Genomic DNA, 25,850 nt, shown 5'->3' with positions numbered 1-25,850 from the left:
TCCCCCATTGTTTTAATAGATGATGACAATACTGTGTGCAAACTTAGTGGTTTCGAACGTATTAATTAATAAAAAAATCAATTCACCTTTTGAATCCTCATTGTGGCATTTAGCGTATAGAAATAATTTTGGTCATTCTAATAACTGACGTGAAAAAGTTGGTGTCTATTTTTTTTTTTATGCAGTAATCAATGTGACTAAAGGTAGATGCACGGATGCATTTCTCTAGATCTCGCTAGTTCTTTGATCCTGGAAGAGCTCCTCAGGTGATAGAAGACTGACTTTGTAACTGTTTTTATGTGGCTCTGAATATTAAGGTAAGAGTCCACTCTGCACCCAGATTTCGGGCATGATCGCTGTTTTCTAGCTGTGATAACTGAGCTGTGTGCTGACTCTAAGTATATTAAAAGCACAAAATGCTTTCAATACGTTTCATTAAGGCAACCCACTTTCACAATAAATGTAATACTGTTTATCCTTCACAATAAATGCAATTTAAAATTTATATCACATGAATATAAAACATGCTAAGCATTACAGTTGTTAATGTGTTTGGCATTTCTTTTCTAATTTGCTAAAACACCAAATTACAGTACAGACCAAAAGTTTGGACACAACATTTTCATTTAATGAATTTCCTTTATTTTCATGACTATTGACATTGTAGATTCACACTGAAGGCATCAAACTATGAATTAACACATGAGGAAACATGTACTAAACAAAAAAGTGTAAAACAACTGAAAATACACCTTATATTGTAGTTTCTTCAAAGTCCCAACCTTTTGCTGTGATCACTGCTTTGCACACCCTGCATTCTCTTGATGAGCTTCAAGACATTGTCACCTGAAATGGTTTTCACTTCACAGGTGTGCCCTGTCAGGTTAATAAGTGGGCTTTCTTGCCTTATCAATAGTCATGAAAATAAAGGAAACCCATTGAATGAGAAGGTTGTGTCCAAACCTTTGGTCTGCACTGTATGTCTGTCAAGATATCACAACAAAAATAATGGAATAACTGCACTTGTTTACAACAATGCAGAGTGTCAAACACCTGGATGTCGGGATGTGTGTCAGTTCAGTAGTGGAGATCTTGTGAGAATTCCTGGTGTGTGTTTTCCTTCTGGGGACATTTCTCTCACTGTGGAAACAAACTATAAAGGTCAGCTCTCAAGTCAGTGGTGCTTCAGCAGAGAGGAGGGTGGTTTAGCATGGGTTTGATCATCATCCTCTTCCTCACTCTGCTTGCAGAAACAAAGCAGAAAAACCAGACATGCGAAGTGATTGAAAAGACGGAATTAATGGAGTTTTCCAAAGACGGAGATCTGAATATTGCGGGAGTTTTCTCTATAACAAGTACAAGAGAATTGGTAGATAATGGCTATGAGGCAATTCCGTATTCTTACTGCAAAAGGTTAGTTAATGCTAAATATGGGGCTTTTACATTGTGTGAACTGCTTTTTTTATGCCGTTGTGATCAGTGGTTAAATCCTCAATGTTTTTGCCTGGCTCCTCATCCTGTGTTTGTAGTTATAATCACAGAGAGCTGAAGTTTGCCAGAACAATGATTTTTACTGTGGAGGAGATCAACAGGGATCCTTCCCTCCTCCCTGGATTAAGGTTGGGTTACAAGGTGTACAATGGATGTGGGAATGAGAACCTGATTCGAGCAGCTGTTGAAGCTATAAATGGAAATGATCCACTCGCCTGCGGCGGTCAGACGTTGGCTGTCTTAGGTCATTCAGCCTCTGGTGTGAGTGTCGACATAAACACCATTATCAGTGCAGTGTCTGTGCCACAGGTGAGAAGAATTGATCACATTCTCAACTGAAATGTAAACTTGTTGATTATTATTTTTAGTCGTTTTTTTTTTCTTCTTCTTCTTCTTTCAAGATCAGTCACCTGTCTACTTGCGCTTGCTTAAGTGATAAAGTTCGATACCCAACGTTCTTCAGAACCGTACCAAGTGACAAGTTTCAGATTACAGCTCTGGTGCAACTTATGAAATACTTTGACTGGCGATGGGTGGGAATAATTCGTTCTATCGGTACGTACGCGGAAGAAGGTGTATCTGAATTTGTTAAGGAAGCACGAAAGGAAGGCGTGTGTGTGGAATACACAATGGTTTACCTGAAAACATCCAGGTCAAGGTTCAGAAGTATAGTAAGTACTCTGAAGAAGTCCTCATCCAAGGTGGTGTTAATGTTTATGCCCCTGTCTCATGCCAAAGAGTTTCTTTCTCAAATGGAGGAGTATAACATAACTGGAAAGCAGTGGATTGGCAGTGAATCTTGGATCTCAGCTACATACCTTGCTGCTGCAGAGAGAAAGCACATTTTGCATGGAGCATTAGGCTATGCCATTCCTCAAATGTCCATGCCAGGCCTTGGAGAATTCCTCCTTAGCCTGAAACCATCTGATGAACCACACAGTGCTCTAATTAAAAATGTCTGGGAGGAGTTTTTCGATTGCAGCTTCACCCCATCAAATACCTCCACGTTGTGTACCGGCGCAGAAGATCTGCGGACCGTCTTGAGTGACTACACAGACGTAACAAAATTCAGAGAAGAAAACAATGTTTACACAGCTGTGTATTCTGTGGCATTTGCTCTGCATGTGCTTTTGCAGTGCGAAAACGGCTCAAACCCAACAATGGGAAATCCGTGTCTGACCAAGGATGAAGTCCAGCCTAAGCTGGTAAGTTTTAAGGACATAAACTGATGGAGATCCTAATTCATTAGATGTTTTGGAAGGGAATGCTCGAGTAACTTGTGAAATTTTCTCTCTGAAGGTGTTGGATGCCATGAAGCGTATAAACTTCACCACTAAAAACGGAGCCAGAGTTTTCTTTGACGAAAATGGCGACTCGATTGCCAAGTACGACCTTGTGAACTGGCAGATGAAAGAGGACGGTTCAGCAGACGTGGTCATCATTGGCCAGTTTGACAACTTCTTACCAGAGGGGAAGAAACTGGAACTAAAAGACAATGCAAAAATAGTTTGGGGCGGCTATAATAACGTGGTAACTATGCAAAACTTTATCACGATATTGGATAATTTGAACATTTTTAATTTGCTATTAAGTTTCTTGCATCCTGTTTTTATGTGATCAGGTGGTGAGGTCTGTCTGCAGAGAACCGTGTCCACCAGGGACTCGAAAGGCAATAAACAAGAACAAGCCTGTGTGCTGCTTTGATTGTTTTCAATGTTCTGAAGGAACAATTAGTAATAAGACAAGTGAGTAGAAACTTTAACAAGCAGCTTTTAAAAAAATAAATAAATAAAACAACAAACCTGTAAAACTTTTTCTTGACATTGACTTTGGCATGATGTTTGTTTCTCTGGAATGTTTTATTTCGTGCAGATTCTCTCGACTGCTCACCCTGCCCACCCGAAGTTTGGCCAAACGAGATGAGAGACTACTGCGTTCCAAAACCCACCGAATACCTCTCTTACACGGAGACCATGGGGACACTTCTTACTGGTTTTGGCACCTTCGGTGTATTCCTATCCCTTCTCATAACAATAATATTTTTTACTCATAAAGAGACTCCCATTGTAAGAGCAAACAACTCTGAGCTGAGCTTCCTGCTTCTGTTTTCACTGAAACTGTGTTTCCTCTGCTCACTGACCTTCATCGGTCGGCCCACTCAGTGGTCTTGTATGCTTCGACACACCGCGTTCAGCATCACGTTCGTTCTCTGCATTTCGTGTGTTCTGGGGAAAACAGTCGTGGTCCTGATGGCCTTCAGAGCGAGACGTCCAGGGAGCAACATCACAAAGTGGTTTGGACCCGCACAGCAAAGAGTCAGTGTTCTCATTTTGACTCTGGTTCAGGTTGTCATTTGTATAATTTGGCTAACAAAGAATCCCCCTTTCCCAAAGAGGAACATGCAGTACTACAGAGACCGAATAATCTTAGAGTGTGCCCTGGGTTCAGCAATTGGATTCTGGGCGGTGCTGACTTATATTGGAGTCCTTGCTACTTTATGCTTTGTTCTTGCTTTTCTTGCTAGGAAACTACCAGACAGCTTCAATGAAGCCAAGCTAATCACGTTTAGCATGTTGATATTCTGCGCCGTCTGGATCACCTTCATCCCAGCTTATGTCAGCTCTCCTGGAAAATTAACTGTGGCTGTGGAGATATTTGCTATTCTGGCCTCCAGTTTTGGTTTGCTGCTTTGTATTTTTGCCCCAAAATGCTATATTATTCTACTGAGGCCAGAGCAAAACTCAAAAAAGCAAATAATGGGTAAGACGTAAACACTTTTACTAGTCGTAGATTTTTCTAAAACAAAGTGTCTTGATGCTGTAGAGTTATTCACAAATGTTACATACACTAATTTAAGCAGAACTGTCCAGAGTTGATTCATTTATATGTATTTAGTCTTTGATTAAATAGCAAGCATTGTCTTGTCCTTTGTATTTCTGTGTTTCCAGCTGTTGGTGTTCTTCAAGTATGTTTTAATAAACTTGTTTGTTTTGCTTTTCAAATAGCTGTAATGAAATTCAAATTAAACATTTCAACTTTGAGCACTAAGCAAAGAAAATGGATGAACAGATCAAAGTGATGCTCGCATAATTATAACCTTCTTAGATTCTGAGGTTTAAATAATGCATGATAACCGCAGTACAGAAGTATTCATCTATTATCTTCCAATTTGTTTTGATTCTGCATTAGCACCTGCTAGCGTCATTTGGTAAATAATGACACTTTTAATGCAAATTTGGCATTTTCAATGGACTTTTAATGCAACTTTTAAAGCAACTTTGCATTAAAAGTGTCACTTACCAAATGACACCTCATGACAACAGTCATAAACATTCATGAAGGCTCCTTTATGACCCTGGTAGGTATTATGTCATGTTTACGAGAGAGTCAGTCTTATACACACCCCGTCAAATGAAGCGTTACCATCCATTTCAGCCAACCCACATTGTCGGCCCGACATGTGATGCACATTTGAAAAAAATCAAATAAAAATGCCAGCCTCAGTTGGTGGAAAATATTAAAATATATCCAATTTCTGAAGTGATATTGAGATATCAAACATAACAACTTATAGAGTAATAGGAAGTTTACAACATTTTCATCACAACTAACACTTTCTCTGCATAGAATGAATTTAGAAAATAGCATAACAGATCGACTGTTTTGTTTTAAGAGAGCGAGCAATTTATAGCGTTAATGATGCTGAACTAAAGTCTGACTACACACCTTTTCTGTTTGTTGTTTTCTTAAAGTCCTTGATTATTAGCAGATTATGATTTTTGTTTAAATTTGTTTAATAAGACATGAGGGATGTTCCTGTCAGAAAAGTTTGATTTTAGAGATAATCTTCCAACTAAAGTACTCATATAAGGAAGTATTCTTGTTCACAAAAGGAGTTGTGTTCCTTAAAACTAGTCATCCATTGTCTATTCCCACTGCATAAGTTTAGCTAACATTTAAATTAGCAACAGGGTAATGTTTTTTTCACACATTGTGCATGGACTATCAGTTCAGAAATCACCTCCCTGTTCTGCTACCCACCAATCCGTAACTGCTTTGCCTTGTGGGAAACAAATTAACCCTGAATGACGACACATTTTCCTGCATCCATCAGATCTTAAGAACCGTGCGTCGATCCAAGCCTGACAATGCAGCACAAACATGCCAAAACGGGCTCTTGTGTATCTATGTGTTCTCTGCATGAACGCAGGTTTTGGCTGTGAGCTCTTAGGTAATTTTGACATGCCAAGTTTGTTTAAAGAAGGTGACATAATGATAGGGGGGATTTTCCCCGTTTTCAACAAGGATGTCAGCAACATCGCTACATTTGACCGGGAACCTCCTGCTGTGATGTGTGCTCTGTAAGTGTGACTATTTCTGTTTGTTCATTCCTACATTAGGAGGTGACGACCATCTTCTTTGCAGTAACATCACATTCTTTTTGTAGCGTGTTAAAAAAATGGCCAGAAATCTTTGCAGGTTTGATCTTCGGGCTTTTCGATGGGCACAAATGATGAAGTTTGCGATAGGAGAGATCAACGCAGATCCTGCACTCCTGCCTAACATCTCTCTGGGTTACAGGATTCTCAATTCCTGTTCGTCTCCTACAAATACTTTACGAGCTGCACTAACGCTGGCAAATAGTCAAAATGAAAAAGAAACGGTTTCTGGCTGTTCTCCAGCTGTATCTGCGGTAATCGCAGAGGCAGGATCGTCTCAGTCCCTGGCAGTCGCTGGAATCCTTGGACCTTTTCAAGTCCCAGTCGTAAGAGATAAAACCGTTTCTGAATCCGTCCTATATTGTAAGAAATCACATCTAATACTGCTCTAAAGTCAATAATTTGGGTCCTTTTCCTAGGTGAGTTACTTCTCAACATGCGCCTGTCTCAGTAACAGAGCTAAATACCCAACGTTTTTCCGAACAATTCCCAGCGACTACTTCCAGGCAAAAGCCTTGGCAGCTCTGGTTAAACACTTTGGTTGGGAGTGGATCGGAGCCATACAGTCAGACAACGACTACGGACGAAACGGGGTGCTGGCTTTTAAAGAGGAAGTTGAAAAGTTTGGGATTTGCATTGCTTTTGTTGGGACAGTTATGCGAACGTACCCTCAGGAAAAGATCCTGAAAGTTGTAGAAATGATCAAACAGTCAACCGTCCAAGTCATCCTGGCTTTTACTCCTGAGGGTGACTTTTCTCCTTTGATGAGAGAGGTTGTGAAGCACAACATCACTGGAATACAGTGGCTTGCCAGTGAAGCATGGATAACAGCACCTCAGCCTTCAACCCCGGAAATGTACCGAGCTTTCGGCGGAGCGTTGGGATTTGTCGTTCAGAAGATGAACATCCCAAATCTGAATCCATTTCTTACAAATATTAACCCTTACAGAGATCAAAGTGAGCCTTTTGTGAAGGATTTCTGGGAGATAATGGTTGGCTGTAGACCTTTTTCAAATGTGTCGGACACTGGTGCGGCTAAGAGGTGCACAGGCAATGAGACGTTGATGGATCACACCCAGGATGTGTTTTTCAACGTCTCACAGCTCAGAGTGACCTATAACGTGTACAAAGCTGTCTATGCTATTGCACATGCTCTTCACCAGCTGGTGTTCTGCCGACCAGCAGAAGAAAAAAATGTCAAGCCATGTTTGAATGTGTCTCAGATTCATCTGAAAGAGGTGAGCAATGATTTAAAAAAAACAAAAATGTTCAACAGTGCTCCTTGTTTTTAGCAAACAGTTTTAAGCTTTAACATGACATTTGTTCTTCTTCTGAGGTTTCCTATCATCTACAAAGAGTGAACTTCAGGAACCAGTTTGGAGACGATGTGTTTTTTGACGAGAACGGCAACCCTCCTGCTTCCTACGACATCATCAACTGGCAGCTCGTAAACGGCCGGGTTCAGCATGTGACCCTGGGTCACTTCACATCCACTAAAAACGGAGAGTACACACTGAGCATACAGGAAGACAACATAGTGTGGAGGACAGGACAGATGGTAAAAAAAGAAAAAGGAGTGATGAGTGCTTTTCACTGTTGAATATCATGAAGAAGAAACATGAATGCGGTGATTTTTCTCCCCCTTCAGGTTCCATCATCAGTGTGCTCAAAAGCTTGTCCAGCAGGAACCAGGAAGGCTCAGATCAAGGGGAAACCAGTGTGTTGTTTTGATTGCATTCCATGCGCAGAAGGATCTATCGCCAATTCAACAGGTGATTCAATCAGACATAATTTGAGTTAATATCTACTTCTAAAGCCACTCAATACAGATGAGTCTTGTGTGTTTTGTGCTAAACTATCTGTGTGTAATTTTTTCCTTGTCTGGCAAAGAATTAACACTATGACAATTACTTTTTCTCTCTTTTTAAAAGCCTGTAAATTATCACCAAATCTTTTTCTTTTCCATTAACAGGTGCAACAGAGTGCGTGGCCTGTCCACTTGAATACTGGTCCAATGATAAACGAAGCGAGTGCATTGCAAGAGAAATCGAGTTCCTGGCGTATCATGAGCCCATGGGAGTGGCGCTCACAGTGGTGGCCTTGCTCGGCGCCTCCTTGTCTCTGCTCACGATGATGGTTTTTATCCACTACAGAGAAACTCCTGTAATAAAAGCCAGCAACTCAGAGCTGAGCTGCTTCTTGCTGCTCTCTCTCTTCCTGTGCTTTCTCTGCCCTCTGACCTTCATCGGCAGACCCACCGTCTGGACCTGCATGCTGCGCCACACCGCTTTCGGAGTGACATTCGCACTTTGCATTTCCTGTGTGCTAGGGAAGACCATCGTGGTCGTGACAGCGTTCAAAGCCACACATCCCAGTAATAAAGTCGCAGTAAAGTTTGGTCCCACACAGCAAAGGATCATCGTTTGCTCCTGCACGTTAATTCAAATAGTGATCTGCATACTGTGGCTGAAGTTAAATCCCCCCTTGCCGGATCGGGTTTTTAAATACAGCAACAGGAAAATTGTGTTGGAATGTAACACGGGGTCAGAGGTCGCCTTTTATGTGGTTTTGGGTTACATAGGCTTTCTTGCAGTGGTGTGTTTGGTTCTTGCATTTTTAGCGAGAAAACTGCCAGATAATTTTAACGAAGCTAAGTTTATCACGTTCAGCATGCTGATATTCTGCGCCGTCTGGATCACTTTCATCCCAGCGTACGTCAGCTCTCCTGGAAAGTTCACCGTCGCTGTGGAGATATTTGCAATCCTGTCATCAGCATTTGGCTTGTTAATAAGTATTTTTGCACCGAAATGTTACATCATCTTCATAAAGCCAGAGAAAAACACGAGGAAACATGTCATGGGGAAAAAATAATCAACTTTTAAGATGAAATTAGTTATTTTGAAAACATAACATACATTGGGTCTATAGAGTCTAAAATGGCAGAATAATTAATGTTTATAGTGTATAAATGAAAAATGCTGACTTGAGTGGTTAATCCTAACACACTCTTTTGTAAATTAAATCAGATTTTGAATTATGTGTAAGAACTGACTCAACCCAATTTTACTTTTTTGTAAAATTATATTGTCTGTATCCTCTTCCTGTGAGGTAGCATCTCTTCTAACTGCACCACTGTGCAGCACTGATGCAGAAACAGAAATGTGACACTGTTGTTTCCTTTTTTAAACAGCTAAATAAGACTTATTTTTTCTGTCTATCTGATTTTAACTTAAAACACATGAGAAATTACACAATGCATTCCATTTTAATAAAAATAATAATAATTGCAAACTATTTCTCTGCCAGAAAAAGATTTGTTAGATTTCTCATCCGTGTTGGTTTTCTATTGGTGTGTTGTTTTGGGAAGTTGAATACAGACAAGTGTATCAAAGTAGTGATGTCAAAATGCCTCAAACTCAAGTTCGCCTCTTACACATACAGACCTTAATCCTCTGGCTATCATCCCCACAACGCTTCCTTTGTTTGTCACATAGATGACTATTAAGATGTTTATTTCAAAAAAATAATAATTTTATCTTATCAACTCTGTTATACTGAGCAACATGTAAAGAGCCTGAAGTCTGGAAGTGAAAATAAAAATGTGTGAGATGTAAGGTGATGATGTGTCTTTGCTCTGATTCAAAGCAAAATAACCTCACTGTGTGAATTATTCACTTTAATGAAAAAAGTAAGATATTAGTGCATCATTTGACACATCGGACAAAGTAATGTAGTAGTTGCAGTAATTTTAAGAGGAAAAGTAAAGTACTTGTTTTCAGTTGTTTTTACAGGGGATTATTGTCACAATGTCACTGATTATAGATTTACATAAATCTTAAAAGGACTACCTGAGTAGAAAGGAATTATGGGTTTTGATGTCTTGTTTTCTAAGACTGGAGCATTAAGTCATAAAAACAACGACCAAAGTCTTAATGAATAATTTTTTATGTGCATTAAGTTTGAACGCAGATGGACTGATGTGTGGTTTAAGTCCTCTGGTTGCTTCTTCCTGTGCAGACTTTGCCCGACTGAGAAAGTCCTGAGGGATTTCTTCTCATATCCAGCTCAGTTATAAGAGCTCAGTCCTCATCTCCGTTTGACAATGCAGCATAAACATGCCGAAAGCGACTCTTGTCATTTTGTGCGCTCTCTGCATCGGCCAAGTTTATGACTGTGAGGTGACCGGAAAATTCGACATGCCGTACATGTTTAAGGGAGGCGACATAATGATCGGGGGGATTTTTCCAGTTTTCAACAAAGAAATAACGAACACTTCTTCATTTAAGGTGGAGCCTCTTAAAGTAATGTGTGAAGGGTAACACTCATTTGCTTTTCCATGTTAACTTTCCACATGTTTTGTGCTTTAATCTTGACTTTGACCCTTGCTGTGTTTTTTGTTTGTTTATTTGTTTATCTAGATTTGATCTGCGTGCTTTTCGATGGACTCAGGTGATGATATTCGCAATTGACGAGATCAACAAAGATCCTTCTCTCCTTCCAAACATTTCTCTTGGCTACCGGATCCTTGACTCATGTGCCTCTCCTACTAACACCGTTCGTGCTGCTTTAACACTGGGAAGTGAACCAGACGGGATGGAGGCGACTTCGCCTTGTCCTCCAGCAATATCTGCCCTCGTTGCAGAGTCCGGATCATCTCAGTCCTTAGCTGTTGCTGAAACTCTTGGACCATTTAAAGTGCCAGTAGTATGAGACAAAACAATCCAGTTGATCTGATTTGTGAAATGTTTTGTGTGATTGAAAATAAGGTCGTTTTGTTCTTCTTGTTGTAGGTGAGTTACTTCTCAACATGCGCCTGTCTCAGTAACAGAGCTAAATACCCAACTTTTTTCCGAACAATTCCCAGCGACTACTTCCAGGCAAAAGCCTTGGCAGCTCTGGTTAAACACTTTGGTTGGGAGTGGATCGGAGCCATACAGTCAGACAACGACTACGGACGAAACGGGGTTCTCGCATTCGCCGAGGAGGTTAAAAAACTAAAGATTTGCATCTCTTTCATCGGTACGGTTCTTCGAACTTATCCTCTGGATAAAATTCTCAAAGTTGTAGAAATGATCAAACAGTCAACTGTCAAAGTCATTCTGGCTTTTGTTCCTGAGGGTGACTTTTACCCTTTGATGAAGGAGATAGTGAAGCAGAACATCACAGGAATCCAGTGGATTGCCAGTGAGGCGTGGATAACAGCTGCACGGCCCTCCACGGCTGAAATGTACCAAGCTTTTGGCGGAGCGTTGGGATTTGTCGTTCAGAAGATGAACATCCCAAATCTGAATCCATTTCTTACAAATATTAACCCTTACAGAGATCCAAGTGAGCCTTTTGTGAAGGATTTCTGGGAGATAATGGTTGGCTGTAGACCTTTTTCAAATGTGTCGGACACTGGTGCGGCTAAGACGTGCACAGGCAATGAGACGTTGATGGATCACACCCAGGATGTGTTTTTCAACGTCTCACAGCTCAGAGTGACCTATAACGTGTACAAAGCTGTCTATGCTATTGCACATGCTCTTCACCAGCTGGTGTTCTGCCGACCAGCAGGAGAAAAAAATGTCAAGCCATGTTTGAATGTGTCTCAGATTCATCCGAAAGAGGTGAGCAATGATTTAATAAACAAAAATGTCCAACAGTGCTCCTTGTTTTTAGCAAACAGATTTTAGCTTTAACATGACATTTGTTCTTCTTCTGAGGTTTCCTATCATCTACAAAGAGTGAACTTCAGGAACCAGCTTGGAGACGATGTGTTTTTTGACGAGAACGGCAACCCTCCTGCTTCCTACGACATCATCAACTGGCAGCTCGTAAACGGCCGGGTTCAGCATGTGACCCTGGGTCACTTCACATCCACTAAAAACGGAGAGTACACACTGAGCATACAGGAAGACAACATAGTGTGGAGGACAGGAAGAAATGTAACTTTTTTTTTCTTTAACATAGGTCTCTTAGAAATGACTTATAATATAGTGTCACATGGTTTAACATGTTCTTTCTTTTTTTTCCACTTCAGGTTCCTACGTCACTGTGCTCTAAAGTTTGTCCAACAGGGACGAGGAGAGCTCAAATCAGAGGGAAACCAGTCTGTTGTTTTGATTGCGTTCCATGTGCAGAAGGAACAATAGCCAACTTCACAGGTAGACATGAGTTAGAAGAAACACATTTACATACAGATACAAAGATACAAAGTCTAAAATGTGTTTTTGTTTAATTTCGCTTGCTAAAAATGCATTCCATTTTGTGTGTTTTGGGGGTTTTTTTACACTCAGGTGCAACAGAGTGCGTGGCCTGTCCACTTGAATACTGGTCCAATGATAAACGAAGCGAGTGCATTCCAAGAGAAATCGAGTTCCTGGCGTATCATGAGCCCATGGGAGTGGCGCTCACAGTGGTGGCCTTGCTCGGCGCCTCCTTGTCTCTGCTCACGATGATGGTTTTTATCCACTACAGAGAAACTCCTGTAATAAAAGCCAGCAACTCAGAGCTGAGCTGCTTCTTGCTGCTCTCTCTCTTCCTGTGCTTTCTCTGCCCTCTGACCTTCATCGGCAGACCCACCGTCTGGACCTGCATGCTGCGCCACACCGCTTTCGGAGTGACATTCGCACTTTGCATTTCCTGTGTGCTAGGGAAGACCATCGTGGTCGTGACAGCGTTCAAAGTCATACACCCCAACAACAAACCCGCATTAGGGCAGTTTGGTCCGATCCAGCAAAGAATTATAGTTTGCTCCTGCACTTTGATTCAAGTAATTATCTGCATACTGTGGCTGAAGCTAAATCCACCATTTCCTGACAGGGTTTTTAAAAACAGCAACAAGAAGATTGTGCTGGAATGCAACACGGGGTCAGAGGTCGCTTTCTACGCTGTACTGGGATACATCGGGATTCTTTCAGTGATATGTTTAATCCTTGCGTTTCTAGCAAGAAAACTGCCCGATAACTTTAACGAAGCCAAGTGCATCACGTTCAGCATGCTGATATTCTGCGCCGTCTGGATCACTTTCATCCCAGCGTACGTCAGCTCTCCTGGAAAGTTCACCGTCGCTGTGGAGATATTTGCAATCCTGTCATCAGCATTTGGCTTGTTAATAAGTATTTTTGCACCGAAATGTTACATCATCTTGGTGAAGCCAGAGAAAAACACAAAAAAGTATGTTATGAGATTAAATGCTGGTCGAAAATATGGTTTGGAAAGAAAATATCAAATTGACAATGTGTTCACAATTCCAGTGAATGAGTAAAGTATTCTGGATGAAAGCAGAACTTTAACACAAATGGAGGCTCTTGCTGTAAATAAATCACTGCATTATGTTGTCAAAACTATACAATTGTTCCTTACTGAGTTGCAATATGTACAGTCGTACAAATGTGTAAATCAGGTATTTTTGACGCTTTTAATATTTTATTGTTCATTGTAAAAAATCTACTTTATTTCTCGCTGCTCTGATAATAATGTATAATTTATTAACTGTCAATGAATTATGTCACAATAAAGAAAAAATATCACATGATGTATATTAATGTTTTAACAAAACCTAAATTGACTTTGTGATAAAAAATGGAAATGAATATTTTAACATTTAGAAACAGAATCATCTTATTTGACAAGTATGTGAAATAAGAAATTTGACTTTGGTTATAATTTTTCTCTCAATGAGAATATTTTCACTCCAAATAAAAATAATCATTTGGAAATAAAATTGTGTTGTTTTTTTTTTCTTTTTTTTTGGAATATATGTGCATGCACAGCATTTTTACTTAAGAGCATAATGTTTAACTGTTGGCTACATTTGTATTATGAGACGAAAGAGACCTTGTCAATAACTTAGTGGTTATTTAGTGGTTTTCACCAAGCTGGGACATCATGCTTCTAATCAATTAAAGACACAGTATGCGTCTTTTACAAACAAAATGTTTTTTTTTCTTCACATTTCTTAAAACTGTCAATGCCATGAGAAAATGAGGCAGATAATCTGTGAAAGAATTGAGCTCCTCTTGATTGAGCCGCCTACTTGTGGTAAGTTGTTTTCTCGGGCGAATTACTGAAGGAGAAAAAACACAAATCAGGTATTGAATTATATGTTGTTTAATAATTTAAGGGAAAAAAAATCCACAAATAGATTTTTGCTCATATGTCTATTTTCAAAAGAAAAGCTCTCCTTGGTCCAGGCTTGTTGTGAGTGGAACAGCTTCATGGTCTCAGGCTCAGTTTCAGGGTGCAGTCTTCTTATAGTCCCTGTTTTCAGCTTTAACACACATGATTTCAATTGATGGCTCATTAACAGTTTGTTTGTTTCTTTGTTGAACTGTGTTGCAGTTGTTTCGTTCTACCTTTGCATTAGAAACTTTTTGCTGTTCTTTTCAGGGTTAAGCAAAATTATGTAGCACTTTGGGGCAAAAATGCAAAGGAGAAGTCCTGAGGCTGAGGCTAAAATAGCAAAAACATGGACAGCGACAATGTATTTCCCAACAGTGCTCATGTAAACTGGTATAAACGTAACCCAAACGACAAAGAAAATGAGGATGCTGAAGGTGATGAACTTTGCCTCGTTAAAATTATCAGGCAGCTTTCGTGCCAAAAAGGCCAACACGAGGCACATGCAAGCCAGGACTCCAATGTATCCAAGAACGAGCCAGAAACCGACGTCTGAACCAGTCGCACATTCGACAATGATTGTAGAGCTGTGGTGGTCGGTATTGTAATTGGCATGAGGCGGGCTGGTAAGCAACCAAATAAAACAGACAATAACCTTAAAAAAAAAGATAGAAAGATATGAAGGTAGTAGTTTTCGCAGATGGAGATGAAAAATGATTGCTCTAGTAGAAATGTTTTAGTACCTGGACAGTGGTTCCCAAAAGCACACTGGCTCTCTGTTGTTTGGTTCCAAACCATTTCATGACAGGACTTCCTGGTAACCTGGACCTGAACGCCATTAGAACCACCACTGTCTTGGCCAGAAGGCATGAAAGGCAGAGTGCAAAACTGATCCCAAAAGCTGGATACCTGATCCGACATAGCCACTCTGAAGGCTTACCGACGAACAGCAGACCGACAAGGAAGCATATGGTGAGAAACACCAAAAGGAGGAAGCTCAACTCCATGTTATTTGCTCGAACGAGAGCTGTGTCCTTATATGTGTAGAAAATGGCAATGATCAGCAGGGAAACGCCAGCTCCCAGAACTGAGGCGGCGCACAGCAGAACCCCCATGAACTCATGGTAAGACAGATACTCCACTCTTTTGGGGATGCAGAGATCTCTGGCTTTGTTGGGCCACGTGTCCCCGGAGCAGCGTGAGCAATCTAACGAATCTGAATATGGAGAGAGAAGAGAAACCTTACACAAGATATCCCTGAGAATAACTGCTTTTGCGCTATTGCACATCTGCCTGTCGCTTCATAGAAATTTACTTTACCTTGGAAAATAACACTTTACAACGCATTTGCCATGTATGCACAATTAATTCAGATACACTGAAAGTTGCCACCACATAAACCCTGAAGTTCTGGATTGTACATTTGTACCACTAATCAAGAATTAACACTAATGCAACACAACTATTGCACCAATCAATCATTTCTGGATGTCACATCTTGCTAGTCCAGCTACACCGTCTAAGAGTCAGTCCCCTCAGCATGACAATTGCTCGAAATGTCCAGCATTTGAGGTTCTGCTACTTTTTAATTATTTGTGGCTAATAAATAATTACTGATCAGGCAGCTGATCCCTAAAGATAAAAAAACAAAAAACTGAGGGGTTGATGCTGAAAAATACCTACACGTTAATTAATTTTCCACTAACAACAATATATCAATAACATTGTAGATTGTGCTTGTTTAACTTCAGGCGAATTGAAATAGCTGCTGTTACAGTTGCTTTTGTATCAAAAAGGGTATTATTGTCAAGTAACAGTTGCAGCGTTTACAAAATTTACTCATATTCTTTCATCCTTTTTCCATGCACACTTTATCATTGTAGGTATGCAGGCGGTCAAGTGCCTGACTCTTTAGGGGATGACAACCAACAAGTGGGTCACACAGAAAAACACAAGAGAGATAGTAATGGGACAGCTGGGGGCCTGTTCAGTTCCTGCGTTTATACAGTTGGAGAAAACCCAGATGGCATCCATAGATGCCAACTCCACCCGCGGCTTTGCTTTAGTTCGATACCCATGTAAATTAACTAATGTAAGCAAATTTAAGGATAGACAAGGAAGTTTATGATTAAACAAAAGGGTGACAAAGTGTGGGAAAAGACAGGACATACCGGTTGTATTACTAAATTGTCCTTCAGCACAGGGCACACAATCATAGCAGCAGATTGGTTCCCCTTTTCTCCTGGCAATACGAGAACCTGGAGGACAGCTGCTGCTGCACACAGACCGGAGAGCCTGAGAGGCAAAGTTCACGCACTCAGAAAGACGACTAAACGGGCAGCTTCCTTCCCTAATGCGCACATATTTTATCAAAAATGTAGAATGCATTTATAAAATGTAAGCAACATATTTAAAAAAAAAAAACTGAACTCACAATTGTATTTTTGAAAAGTATTGAGATTCGGCATGGATTCAAGTAGTTAAATCTACATATTCATAACAAATTAATGTAAAGATTTTTTCCCCCCCAGATTTTTATTCATTATTTTAAAAAAAAATCACACATTCTTCAGTGCAATATTTATTTAATTTAAAGTGTTTCATAAAGGTAATTGATTTCTCAAGTTTTTAACAAAAATGTCAGACCAATATTTGTGAAAAAAAAAAAAAAAATCTTGACTTTTTAATACTTTTGTAATAATACCAATATTGTTTCTGAATATTTGAAGGATGGCAGTTTTCTAACAAACTGCAACACATCATTTTCCAATGAACATTTGAAAGGAGACGAATAAGAATAATTTAGCAAAGCATGCCGCACATAAACAGCAGTAATTTAAATGATGTGTCAATCAACAGGGCGCAGAAGAGTCTGAGCGGTGAACACGGCCTCATTCCTGTTTGTGGAAAACGCACCTTCTTTCCAACCGGCCACATGATCACCGAGTCGTTTATGACCAAGCTGCTTCCAGCGGGAAGAGAGGCGTCATAAAAACCAACTTTTACCAAATCTAGAGAGCCGTCAGGTCCCGTCTGCCAGTTCATCAGATCATAATAAGCAATTGGGTCACCATTCTGATCAAAGTTGACTTCCTCCCCCAGTGCAGAAAAATTTGCAAGCTTCATGTAGTGGAGAAGCTGAGGGAATGAAAGCATGGGGTGTCAAACTTCTGTTTCTGAAATATTACTACGAATGATAACTTGTAACCATTCTCACCTGCCAGGGTTTAAAATTCTTTGGATCTGCACAAGTGTTTTTGACAAACGGCCCCTCTCCAGCTTTACAATTACTCATATCTTGCAAGGCGTAGGCTACGAGATACACGGCTTTGTAGACATTGTATGAAACTCGTAGTTGTGTCACGTCAGAATACGGAGAGTAAACGTCATGTAAGACTTCGGTCCCCTTGCATGGCATTCTGCTTTGCTGGCTTCCCAACCCGTGATAGTGAGCGTTCGCAGAGCCGTTCAGCCGACAGTTGAACGTTTCCTCCCAAAATTCTGCCAGGAAAGCGATTCGACGAATAGCTGACGGTGCGAGAGCCGCAAGATGCTGCTGCAGCCCAGGAATCACAGCAGCTCTCTGTATGGCAAATCCAAGAGTTCCCTTCAGGAGATGGGCTGAGTTTTCCCACAGAGACTTGGAGGTCGCCCAGGCCTCACTGGCGATCCACTGAAAGCCGCTCAGATTTCGACGTTCCATCTCTCGGAGGATGTCCTGCATCTCTGCCTCACCTGAAAAATTAATGATGACTTTTGAAGAAGTCATCTGGTGATGGGAAAGTTAGAGGAAGTATTTAATCAAAATTCCCTTAATTAGTATGAGTTATACATGAAATGACTTCCATAATGATACCAAACACTACTTTATTTAGTGTAACATAACCTTGTCTAACAAGATAGGAGAAACAAATGGCTAATCTTGTAGCCAGCATTAAACAGCATATATTAGCATTAAATAAAAAACAGAAACCTGTCAATGTTTGGACTTTTTAGCGGGTAAATTGTAGTAGTAGCAGCACACACAACACACCTGAATAACATTCAGAAGCTTGTCAATGTCCTGGTGGCTTAGGCCTACGGGGTAGAAATGTGTGTAGGCAGCACACACACCGTAGCGCACCGATTCCTGGAGGAAAAGCTGGATGGCGAAGCGAGCATAATCGGATTCCACGCCGATTACTCCCACCCAAGTCCAGCCAAAGTAGCGGACCAGCTGGGCCAGGGCCTTTATCTGGAAGGCGTCGCTGGGCATTGTCCTCATGAAAGTGGGGAATTCCCTTTGATTGCTCAGGCAGCTGCAGGAAGCAAAATAGCTCACCTAGAATTACAGCAAACAATGGTTGATTTTTGTTGCTTGTGGAGAAAGCATCAAATGACAGACAACAATGTAGGCAGAGACCCAAACTTAAAACTGATTATTGTGGTTACTCATTGACTGTAATGGAGCAGCAAGTAAATTATATTAACAAGAAGAAGCCCAAACAGCCGCACCAGTGGAATATGGAAAGAACCCAGACTTCGTAGCAGAGCCATAGAGACACCAGAGCCGGCGTCTCCTATGATCACTGAGGACACCGTTCTGTTGACAGCCTCGCATCCTGAACCAGCGGCTTCATCCTGACTCGCATTTCCCTTCAAGCCCTCCGGCTGTCCGTTCACCAGCAGGAAGGACGCTTTCAGGGAAACCGGTATATCATCGCAGCTGTCACGGATGTGGAAACCCAGCTTGAGTCGCGGCAGGAGATCTGTGCGTCCGTTTATCTCTTTGATCGCAAAAGTCATGGTCTGCATCCAGCGCAGGGCCCGAGCGCTGAAGCTGTGGACAAAGATAATCACCGGCTTCTTATAAAAAGTGGCTCAACAAAATCAAACAAGCACATTTCCAACAGTTTAAGTCATTGCATTGAACTTACTAGCTGTAAGTGTTAGGTGTAGGCTTTACGTTGTATGTGAGAGGAGATGACACAGGACTGTAATGCAAAGGGAACAGGCCTCCGATAACCACATCGCCATCCTCATAAAGACTGTTTCTCTCTTCTTCTCCCAGGAAAGCACAACGGTCAAGAGGTGCAGATGAGCCATGACTTTCTCTAAACGGAGACAGAAAGAGAAGGAGAAACACATCCAGCAGTCGCATGTTTGCCTCAGGAAAAATCAAAAAGCCTCCCCCAGTTTTCACACACGAAGACAATCACAATATAGATAGGCACGCCTGATTTTTATGCTGTAGATGACACACAAATAATCAGAGGGTGCCGCCCAGACCCAATGATGGTGACATAGTTGGTGGTGACATAATTTTTTTCCAATGAATAATGCTGACAAAATTGCTATTCGTATTGAAACATTTTTGTTGTTGTTGTTGAAACTGATTACTTTTCATTAATTTTTAAGCTTTTAAGTTTGTTGGAACTGAACAGTCAAATGGTGTGTGTTTAGGAAGACACATTTACATCTATAAATACTTATATGGTGAATTATTATTATTATTTTATTATTATTATTATTATTATTGTTGTTGTTTATTTTTGTACACTGGCTGAAGTGGCTTTAACTTCACAATGTATTCGTTCAGATTTCAGGTCGAGTGCTTCTGGGAGGATTTTTCACAATTTTCCTGTCAAATCAGCACACGGCTCCTTCAGATTAGCAGCAGCATTTAGCAAACGTTATCGTGCTGACATACTGAAGGTGGAGTCTCAGAAAGAGCAGGAGCTTCTTAAAGAGACAGAGACCCAATTTTGAGGCACCACAATAGTTGTCACGTTTCATTTGTACGGTAACATACACACACATGTATGGTAACATGGCACTGGAAAATATAAAAGTATTAAACCATATTGATCATATTTACATCTGTAAAAAAAGTGGTAAGTTAGACACACTGTTCCAGTTATTAAGTATTGTGGTGGTAGCATTTTGTAGCGTTTTTTTGTTTTGTTTTTTTTTCAAAAGAGAGTTGTCAGCAGTAGATGAAAACCCATCAGAAAACATTCGATGGTCTACTACTGATATGTGTCATCAGGGGCTGAGTCAAGTTAAAACAAAAACAATAATTTCCCAGAATTAACACACACCGGCCACAAAGAAAAAAATAAAAATAAACATGTGTTACAAAGAACAGTAAATACATGTTTTTTTTTTCTCATTTAAAGAAAAGAAAACTCAACTAGCTTATTTTGATTTTCCTCACATGAAATTATTCCATTTGCTCCCATCACTTTTGGTGAACGATGCAAGGCTGCTAAATATCCAATTACGTCACACTGTGTCAATAGATAACAAGGTGGCTTTCTGTATATAAGCTGCCTAATTCCAAGCTCTGGAGTTTTGACCGTGACTACCAGCATGCCTCTGCTTGCTTCATTTCCTTTGATTTTCCATGTCAGTGTCTTTTCTTTCACACTCTCTCTTGTTTCTAGATCCACAGCTACAACTGCAGCTGAAGACTGCGTTCTCCGAAACAGCTTCCAGCCGGGCTTCGTTGCAGAAGGCGACTTTATAATCGGAGGGATTTTTCCTCTTCATTATAACCAGGAAATGCCTGATCAGAACTACACCTACACACCGCCACCAGTGAAGTGTAATGGGTGAGCCTCATGGAGAAATGTTGGGGTTTTTTGTCCTGCTGAAATCGGGGGGAATTTTGTTCTCCATTGTTTAGAATAAGTTGGGATCTAAATGCACCTGCTGGTAGTTAAACCAGTCAAGCTGCTGAGGTTATATTCCTGTTTCAGGAGGTAAAGAATGTTTGCTTTATGGAGCAAAATAAAAAATGTCTTAGGTTCTTTTTGTGTCTGATTAATTTCCATGTCAGTCCTACTACTATTTTAACCAATGCTCTTTTGACTCTGATTCACTGAGCAGTCTAATTATCTGAGATTGTAGAAATTAAGAAATGTATGTATTATAGAACATGACTGTTAATATGATAAAATGTTTTCCAAGACTTAAACCAGACAATATGGACAAAGACAACTATTTAGTTATTTAAAAGTAAAAGATAAAAATACAGTTTCTTCAGTACCAGCAACATTTCTCTCTCTAACTACTTTGTTCAATATGCATATGTGTGTGTGTGTGCGTGCGTGTGTGTGTGTGTGTGTGTGCATGCGTGTGTGTTTGCACTTTTGCTGAGCCACAGGTTTGATCCCAGGGCTTTCCGCTGGGTTCAGACCATGAGGCTGGCAGTGGAGGAGATAAACGAGAACACACAGCTACTGCCAAATCACACCCTGGGCTACAAAATCTTTGACTCTTGTGCGTACCCGCTGACTGGTCAGAGGGCCGCTCTGGCTGTGCTGAACGGGCTGAGTGAGGCCGACTCTCCCATGTGCTCTGGAGCCTCTCCGATGCTGGCTGTGATCGGGGAGTCAGGATCCGCTCAGTCCATCGTTGTTTCCAGACTCCTGCAACCATTCAGGATCCCCATGGTAATGGTATCTCCTTTTCTTTGCAGTCACTTCAGCATCTTAAGCTAACCCCGACCTTTACCCTCAGATCAGCTACTTCTCATCGTGCGCTTGCTTCACCGACAGAAGAAAGTATCCCACATTTTTCAGAGTGATTCCTAATGATGACTACCAGGTATGACTGCATGTTGCCGCTTGTGTAATAGAAAAGAGGAAGTCATAAATTTTACATCTTAAAAATTTACAAATGTAACCACTTGCCGTAGTCATACGTAGTCATATGACATGAATTTTGACATCTTTAAAATGTAATTTTCAAAAGTCGTTTGAAAATTTCCTTTCCTTTCTTTTGTTTCTTGCTGAAAAAGGTGAAGGCCATTGCTCAACTTCTGCTGCACTTCAACTGGACTTGGGTCGGGCTTCTTCGAGGAGACCATGAATACGGGCGTTTTGCGGTGCAGGGTTTACTGAGGGAGTTGCAGGGCAGCAGTGTGTGTGTGGCTTACCAAGAAATGATCCCCCTACTCTACAACACACAGCGGGCACTGGAGATTATGCAGGCACGTTTTTAAAGAAGCACCTATTCAGCCATGTTGGAAAACAACTCCAAAGTCATTTAAAACTGTTTATTCTTAAATATGGGCCAGCCGTATTTAATAGTTAGTCATGGCAAAATGAAAATCCAACTAAATCTCGCTTTAGTCGGTTTTTAGTTCCTTTAAGTTTTTGAACAAAAATAAAAGTGAATTAATTTTAGAAACGAATTAGTTTTTCTGCTGACTCAAGTAAACATAATTTATAATTTTCTTGATTTTTCTTTAATGAATGATAATGAAAATGTACTTAACTATGACTTTTAAAGCCAAATATTTACGCAGCTATTATCTGTGTGTACCATTGCACTCTTACAGCACAAGTGGCAAATTTGACACCATATATCTGCAGTTATGATAGCAAACCTATCTAAAGGGTTTCTTTTCAGAACATCTCAAACTTTAAGGTATTTTTTTTTCCATTACATTTGCAATTGAATTTTGAAGACATGTGGATTTACTACGTGACTACATGCAACCAATTAAAAGTCATAATTAATGTACTCAAAATATTCTACGATAGTTTGGCTTCGGTGAAGAATGATTGTGATACATTTTCACAGATTTTAATATAGTCCAAATATTTAAGGTAAAATTAATTGCAGTGATCTAAACATGCAAAGAGTAACAAGTTGAAAAGTTAACAGATTGTATTGTGTTTTTTTGTTTTGACTTCTTGACCTTCCATTTTGGAAACAAAAAAAGGTCATGCGGCGCTCTTTGGCAAAAGTAGTGGTGGTATTCTCAGCCGAAGGGGAAATGACGCCGTTCCTCAGGGACTACATGAAGCAGAACATCACCGGGATCCAGTGGGTGGCGAGTGAAGCCTGGGTCACGGCGTCTGTCTTTACAGGAAGGGAGTTTTACCCCTACCTGGGGGGCACCATTGGCTTTGGCATCAGAAAAGGTTCCATTGCTCAACTCAGTGACTACCTACAGAGAGTCAACCCTCAGCGATATCCCAACAATGTTCTGGTGGGCGAGCTGTGGGAGGCTCTGTACGGCTGCAGTCCTTTTCCGTCCTCTGCCAACCATTTCCCGGTTTGTTCGGGGCAGGAGGCGCTGCTGGAGCAGCACTCAGCCTACATGAACACATCCAGCCCCAGGGTGGCCTACAATGTCTACAAGGCTGTGTACGCAGTCGCCCATTCACTGCACAACCTCCTTCTTTGTCAACCCGGCAACGGGCCTTTTGAAAACGATTCATGTGCTCAAAGCAACCAGATACTCCCCTGGCAGGTATGACGATGAAGCATTTGCTGTTTGAGGAGTAAATAATTGCTTTTGTTTGTTCTGTTGTAAATCTTTCCTCCCCATCCCCATTAGCTTCAGTATTACCTGCAAGAAGTGAAGTTCAACATGACTGGGGAGGAGGTCAATTTCGACCTGAAGGGCGACTCGGTGCCGTACTATGACATTATCAACTGGCAGAGAGGCTCGACTGGAAATATTGAGTTTGTCAACGTGGGGTTGTTCGACGGGACTAAGCCTGGTGGAGAGGAGCTGGTGATCCAGGAGGAGAGAATAATGTGGGCAGGTCATCAGAGTGAGGCAAGCTGCTCACACTGTGTTTTTACCTTCATCAGATGCCAACTGTTGAAGTTCTGTAGGTTAAGATGGAGGTAAGTAGGGCGAGTAGGACAGAGTGGATCTGATTTGACCCCATTATTGTCCATCCAGTAGTCCGTTAGAGAGTAAAGATGGTATTGATATTCCTCAGTTTCAACTGAAAGATACCATCATGGAATAGGGGATTGAAGTCTTGTTTTATTTCTAACATGACTGCAGTTTAAAAAAGCAGATTTGCTAATAGAATCCATATTGTCCCTGTAAAGGTGCCAGGGTCTGTGTGCAGTCCCAGCTGCCCTCCAGGCTCCAGGAAAGCTGTCCGTCGTGGGGAGCCTGTATGCTGCTTTGACTGTGTACCATGTGACAGCGGCAAAATTAGCAATCAGACAAGTGAGACTGAAAATCAATGCAACTTAAGTATTGATCATAGTGCGGTCACGTTTATCATTCTTTTTCTTTGCCATTCTCTTTTCACTAGACTCACTAGAATGCATATTTTGTCCTGAGGACTTCTGGTCAAACCAAGACAGAACAAGCTGCATCCCCAAGAAGGTGGAGTTTTTGGCCTATGATGCCTTGGGCATACCACTGACAGTCATTTCAGTAGTGGGCGCCTCTCTCACTATCGGTGTTTTGGTTGTGTTTTTCTATCACAGAAGCACGGCAGTCGTGCGAGTGAACAACTCAGAACTCAGCTTTTTCATCCTGTTTGCTCTAACGCTTTGCTTCCTGTGTTCTGTTGTTTTTATCGGGGAGCCCACCGTTTGGTCCTGCATGCTCCGTCACACTGCCTTCAGCATCACGTTTTCACTCTGCATCTCCTGCATCCTGGGAAAGACTCTGGTTGTTTTGGCTGCGTTCACAGCCACCAGGCCGGGGGACAACATCATGAAGTGGTTCGGGCCCAAGCAGCAGCGAGCCATTATTTTCAGCTGCACTCTCGTCCAGGTGGTGATCTGTGCCGCCTGGCTAATTGACGCCCCACCTTATCCAATTCGAAACACCAAATACGAACGCTCCAAGATCATACTGGAGTGCAGCGTTGGGTCGAGTCTTGCATTCTGGTGTGTTTTAGGGTACATTGGCCTCCAGGCGTGTCTCTGCTTTGTGCTGGCATTCCTGGCTCGAAAGTTGCCCGGAAACTTCAACGAGGCCAAGTACATCACCTTCAGTATGCTGATCTTCTCCGCTGTGTGGCTTGCATTCGTCCCGGCTTACGTAAGCGCCCCCGGAAACTATGCAGGTGCAGTCGAGTCCTTCGCCATTTTGGCCTCCAGCTTTGGGCTGTTGTTTTGTCTGTTTGCCCCAAAATGTTACATTATTTTGCTAAAGCCAGAGAAAAATACAAAGCAGCACCTCATGGGTAAAGAAAAACGGTAACTTTTTTTTTTCCTCTTTTTAATAAAATGCTCATATTTCTATTATCTTAATATGAGTGAGGAACCATTCCTTTGAATGAATTTATTTCATTCTGGTGTTTTGGGTTTTTATTTTTTTACTGGTTTTTATTGAACTTTGAAATGCATGTTTCTGCTTTTGTAAGGTAGTGCAAATTCCTTCAAGCGAGAGAGTAAATAACAAAGTCACGTCAATTTTGTGTCTCTTATAACATCCCAAAATAAAAAAGAGTCTCCTCCATTGCTTTGAGAAATGTTTTTTTTTTTTTTTGCTGTTGTTCTTCTTACATTATTTAAGATAAGTTGAAGTATTTTATTGATGTAGTATATTTTCAGCAGCAAGGCAAATCAAAGAGCTTTACATGAATTAGAAGGAAATGCAACAAAACACCAAACCAAAAGAAACAGTTAAAGAAAGAAACAAACTTTAAGACAACACATTAGTTCCCATGTTTAATAAGAATAAGAAGTCCATAAACTATAAACTAGAAGGTGTTTATCTGTATTCTTGTTCTGATGAAAATAAGTGGCACTTTCTAAGTTTGTTCTAGATATGTAAACTAATAAGAGTTTCTCTAGATCTTACTCCAGTATTAATGGTTTAATGTTGATAAATGTTGATCTGACTAATGAGTAGCTTCTCTAGACAAATAAATAGGAGTTTCTCGCAATTTTGAGTTTGTTCTAATTCATGTTACAATTCAGCTTAGAAATGTGCAAGGATAGGTTTTTATATTTTTTTAATCACAACTAATCACAATATAATCAAAAACTAAAAACAAGCATCATTTTGACTTGCTAAAGTCAGCAAATAAACAGATTATGAGCTCAGCAGCAAATATA

The 25,850-nt window shown here is 40.8% G+C and overlaps 5 protein-coding genes across 5 annotated transcripts; 4 read left to right on the top strand and 1 right to left on the bottom strand.

The window, feature by feature from the left end:
- Positions 1–1,210: 1,210 nt before the first annotated feature.
- Positions 1,211–4,262, top strand: LOC129369728 (extracellular calcium-sensing receptor-like). Its single transcript, XM_055045305.1, has 6 exons — positions 1,211–1,413; positions 1,530–1,800; positions 1,893–2,696; positions 2,791–3,021; positions 3,113–3,236; positions 3,364–4,262. The coding sequence occupies exons 1-6, from the start codon at positions 1,211–1,213 to the stop codon at positions 4,260–4,262; spliced, it is 2,532 nt and encodes an 843-aa protein (XP_054901280.1).
- Positions 4,263–5,763: 1,501 nt separating this feature from the next.
- On the top strand, positions 5,764–8,801 carry LOC129369835 (extracellular calcium-sensing receptor-like). Its single transcript, XM_055045479.1, has 6 exons — positions 5,764–5,852; positions 5,971–6,253; positions 6,350–6,922; positions 7,267–7,377; positions 7,579–7,702; positions 7,912–8,801. Exons 1-6 carry the CDS (start codon positions 5,764–5,766, stop codon positions 8,799–8,801), a joined length of 2,070 nt encoding a protein of 689 aa, XP_054901454.1.
- Positions 8,802–10,135: 1,334 nt separating this feature from the next.
- On the top strand, positions 10,136–13,179 carry LOC129369727 (extracellular calcium-sensing receptor-like). The gene is made up of 6 exons (XM_055045304.1): positions 10,136–10,245; positions 10,349–10,634; positions 10,721–11,539; positions 11,636–11,857; positions 11,953–12,076; positions 12,209–13,179. The coding sequence occupies exons 1-6, from the start codon at positions 10,136–10,138 to the stop codon at positions 13,177–13,179; spliced, it is 2,532 nt and encodes an 843-aa protein (XP_054901279.1).
- A 1,086-nt stretch (positions 13,180–14,265) lies between these two features.
- Positions 14,266–18,842, bottom strand: LOC129369836 (extracellular calcium-sensing receptor-like). The gene is made up of 7 exons (XM_055045480.1): positions 18,528–18,842; positions 18,067–18,354; positions 17,251–17,802; positions 16,950–17,171; positions 16,205–16,328; positions 14,777–15,249; positions 14,266–14,688 (listed from the first exon to the last, which is right to left on the bottom strand). The coding sequence occupies exons 1-7, from the start codon at positions 18,825–18,827 to the stop codon at positions 14,266–14,268; spliced, it is 2,382 nt and encodes a 793-aa protein (XP_054901455.1). The 5' UTR covers positions 18,828–18,842.
- Positions 18,843–20,561: 1,719 nt separating this feature from the next.
- LOC129369871 (extracellular calcium-sensing receptor-like) lies at positions 20,562–25,095 on the top strand. Its single transcript, XM_055045531.1, has 8 exons — positions 20,562–20,626; positions 21,181–21,469; positions 21,537–21,623; positions 21,817–22,008; positions 22,747–23,280; positions 23,368–23,592; positions 23,877–24,000; positions 24,089–25,095. The coding sequence occupies exons 1-8, from the start codon at positions 20,577–20,579 to the stop codon at positions 24,988–24,990; spliced, it is 2,403 nt and encodes an 800-aa protein (XP_054901506.1). The 5' UTR covers positions 20,562–20,576; the 3' UTR covers positions 24,991–25,095.
- Positions 25,096–25,850: the final 755 nt, after the last annotated feature.

Source organism: Poeciliopsis prolifica, unplaced genomic scaffold (genome assembly GCF_027474105.1).
Source record: "Poeciliopsis prolifica strain line A6 unplaced genomic scaffold, Auburn_PproV2 SCAFFOLD022, whole genome shotgun sequence".
NCBI classification, from domain to species: domain Eukaryota; kingdom Metazoa; phylum Chordata; class Actinopteri; order Cyprinodontiformes; family Poeciliidae; genus Poeciliopsis; species Poeciliopsis prolifica.
This window is presented reverse-complemented; position numbering and strand designations above follow the sequence as displayed.

Coding starts and splice junctions, on each gene's coding strand:
- LOC129369836 (XM_055045480.1), bottom strand. CDS start 18,827: ATGCAGACCATGACTTTTGCGATCAAAGAGATAAACGGACGCACAGAT. Junction 18,355..18,527: donor GTTCTTTCCATATTCCACTG/GTGCGGCTGTTT, acceptor CTGTAATTCTAG/GTGAGCTATTTTGCTTCCTG. Junction 16,329..16,949: donor TGTGGCCGGTTGGAAAGAAG/GTGCGTTTTCCA, acceptor TTTGCCTCTCAG/GCTCTCCGGTCTGTGTGCAG.
- LOC129369728 (XM_055045305.1), top strand. CDS start 1,211: ATGGGTTTGATCATCATCCTCTTCCTCACTCTGCTTGCAGAAACAAAG. Junction 3,022..3,112: donor GGGGCGGCTATAATAACGTG/GTAACTATGCAA, acceptor TTATGTGATCAG/GTGGTGAGGTCTGTCTGCAG. Junction 3,237..3,363: donor AACAATTAGTAATAAGACAA/GTGAGTAGAAAC, acceptor TATTTCGTGCAG/ATTCTCTCGACTGCTCACCC.
- LOC129369835 (XM_055045479.1), top strand. CDS start 5,764: ATGATAGGGGGGATTTTCCCCGTTTTCAACAAGGATGTCAGCAACATC. Junction 5,853..5,970: donor CCTGCTGTGATGTGTGCTCT/GTAAGTGTGACT, acceptor AAATCTTTGCAG/GTTTGATCTTCGGGCTTTTC. Junction 7,703..7,911: donor ATCTATCGCCAATTCAACAG/GTGATTCAATCA, acceptor CAGGTGCAACAG/AGTGCGTGGCCTGTCCACTT.
- LOC129369871 (XM_055045531.1), top strand. CDS start 20,577: ATGCCTGATCAGAACTACACCTACACACCGCCACCAGTGAAGTGTAAT. Junction 20,627..21,180: donor CCACCAGTGAAGTGTAATGG/GTGAGCCTCATG, acceptor GCTGAGCCACAG/GTTTGATCCCAGGGCTTTCC. Junction 21,624..21,816: donor TTCCTAATGATGACTACCAG/GTATGACTGCAT, acceptor TTGCTGAAAAAG/GTGAAGGCCATTGCTCAACT.
- LOC129369727 (XM_055045304.1), top strand. CDS start 10,136: ATGTTTAAGGGAGGCGACATAATGATCGGGGGGATTTTTCCAGTTTTC. Junction 10,635..10,720: donor GACCATTTAAAGTGCCAGTA/GTATGAGACAAA, acceptor TTCTTGTTGTAG/GTGAGTTACTTCTCAACATG. Junction 11,540..11,635: donor CTCAGATTCATCCGAAAGAG/GTGAGCAATGAT, acceptor TCTTCTTCTGAG/GTTTCCTATCATCTACAAAG.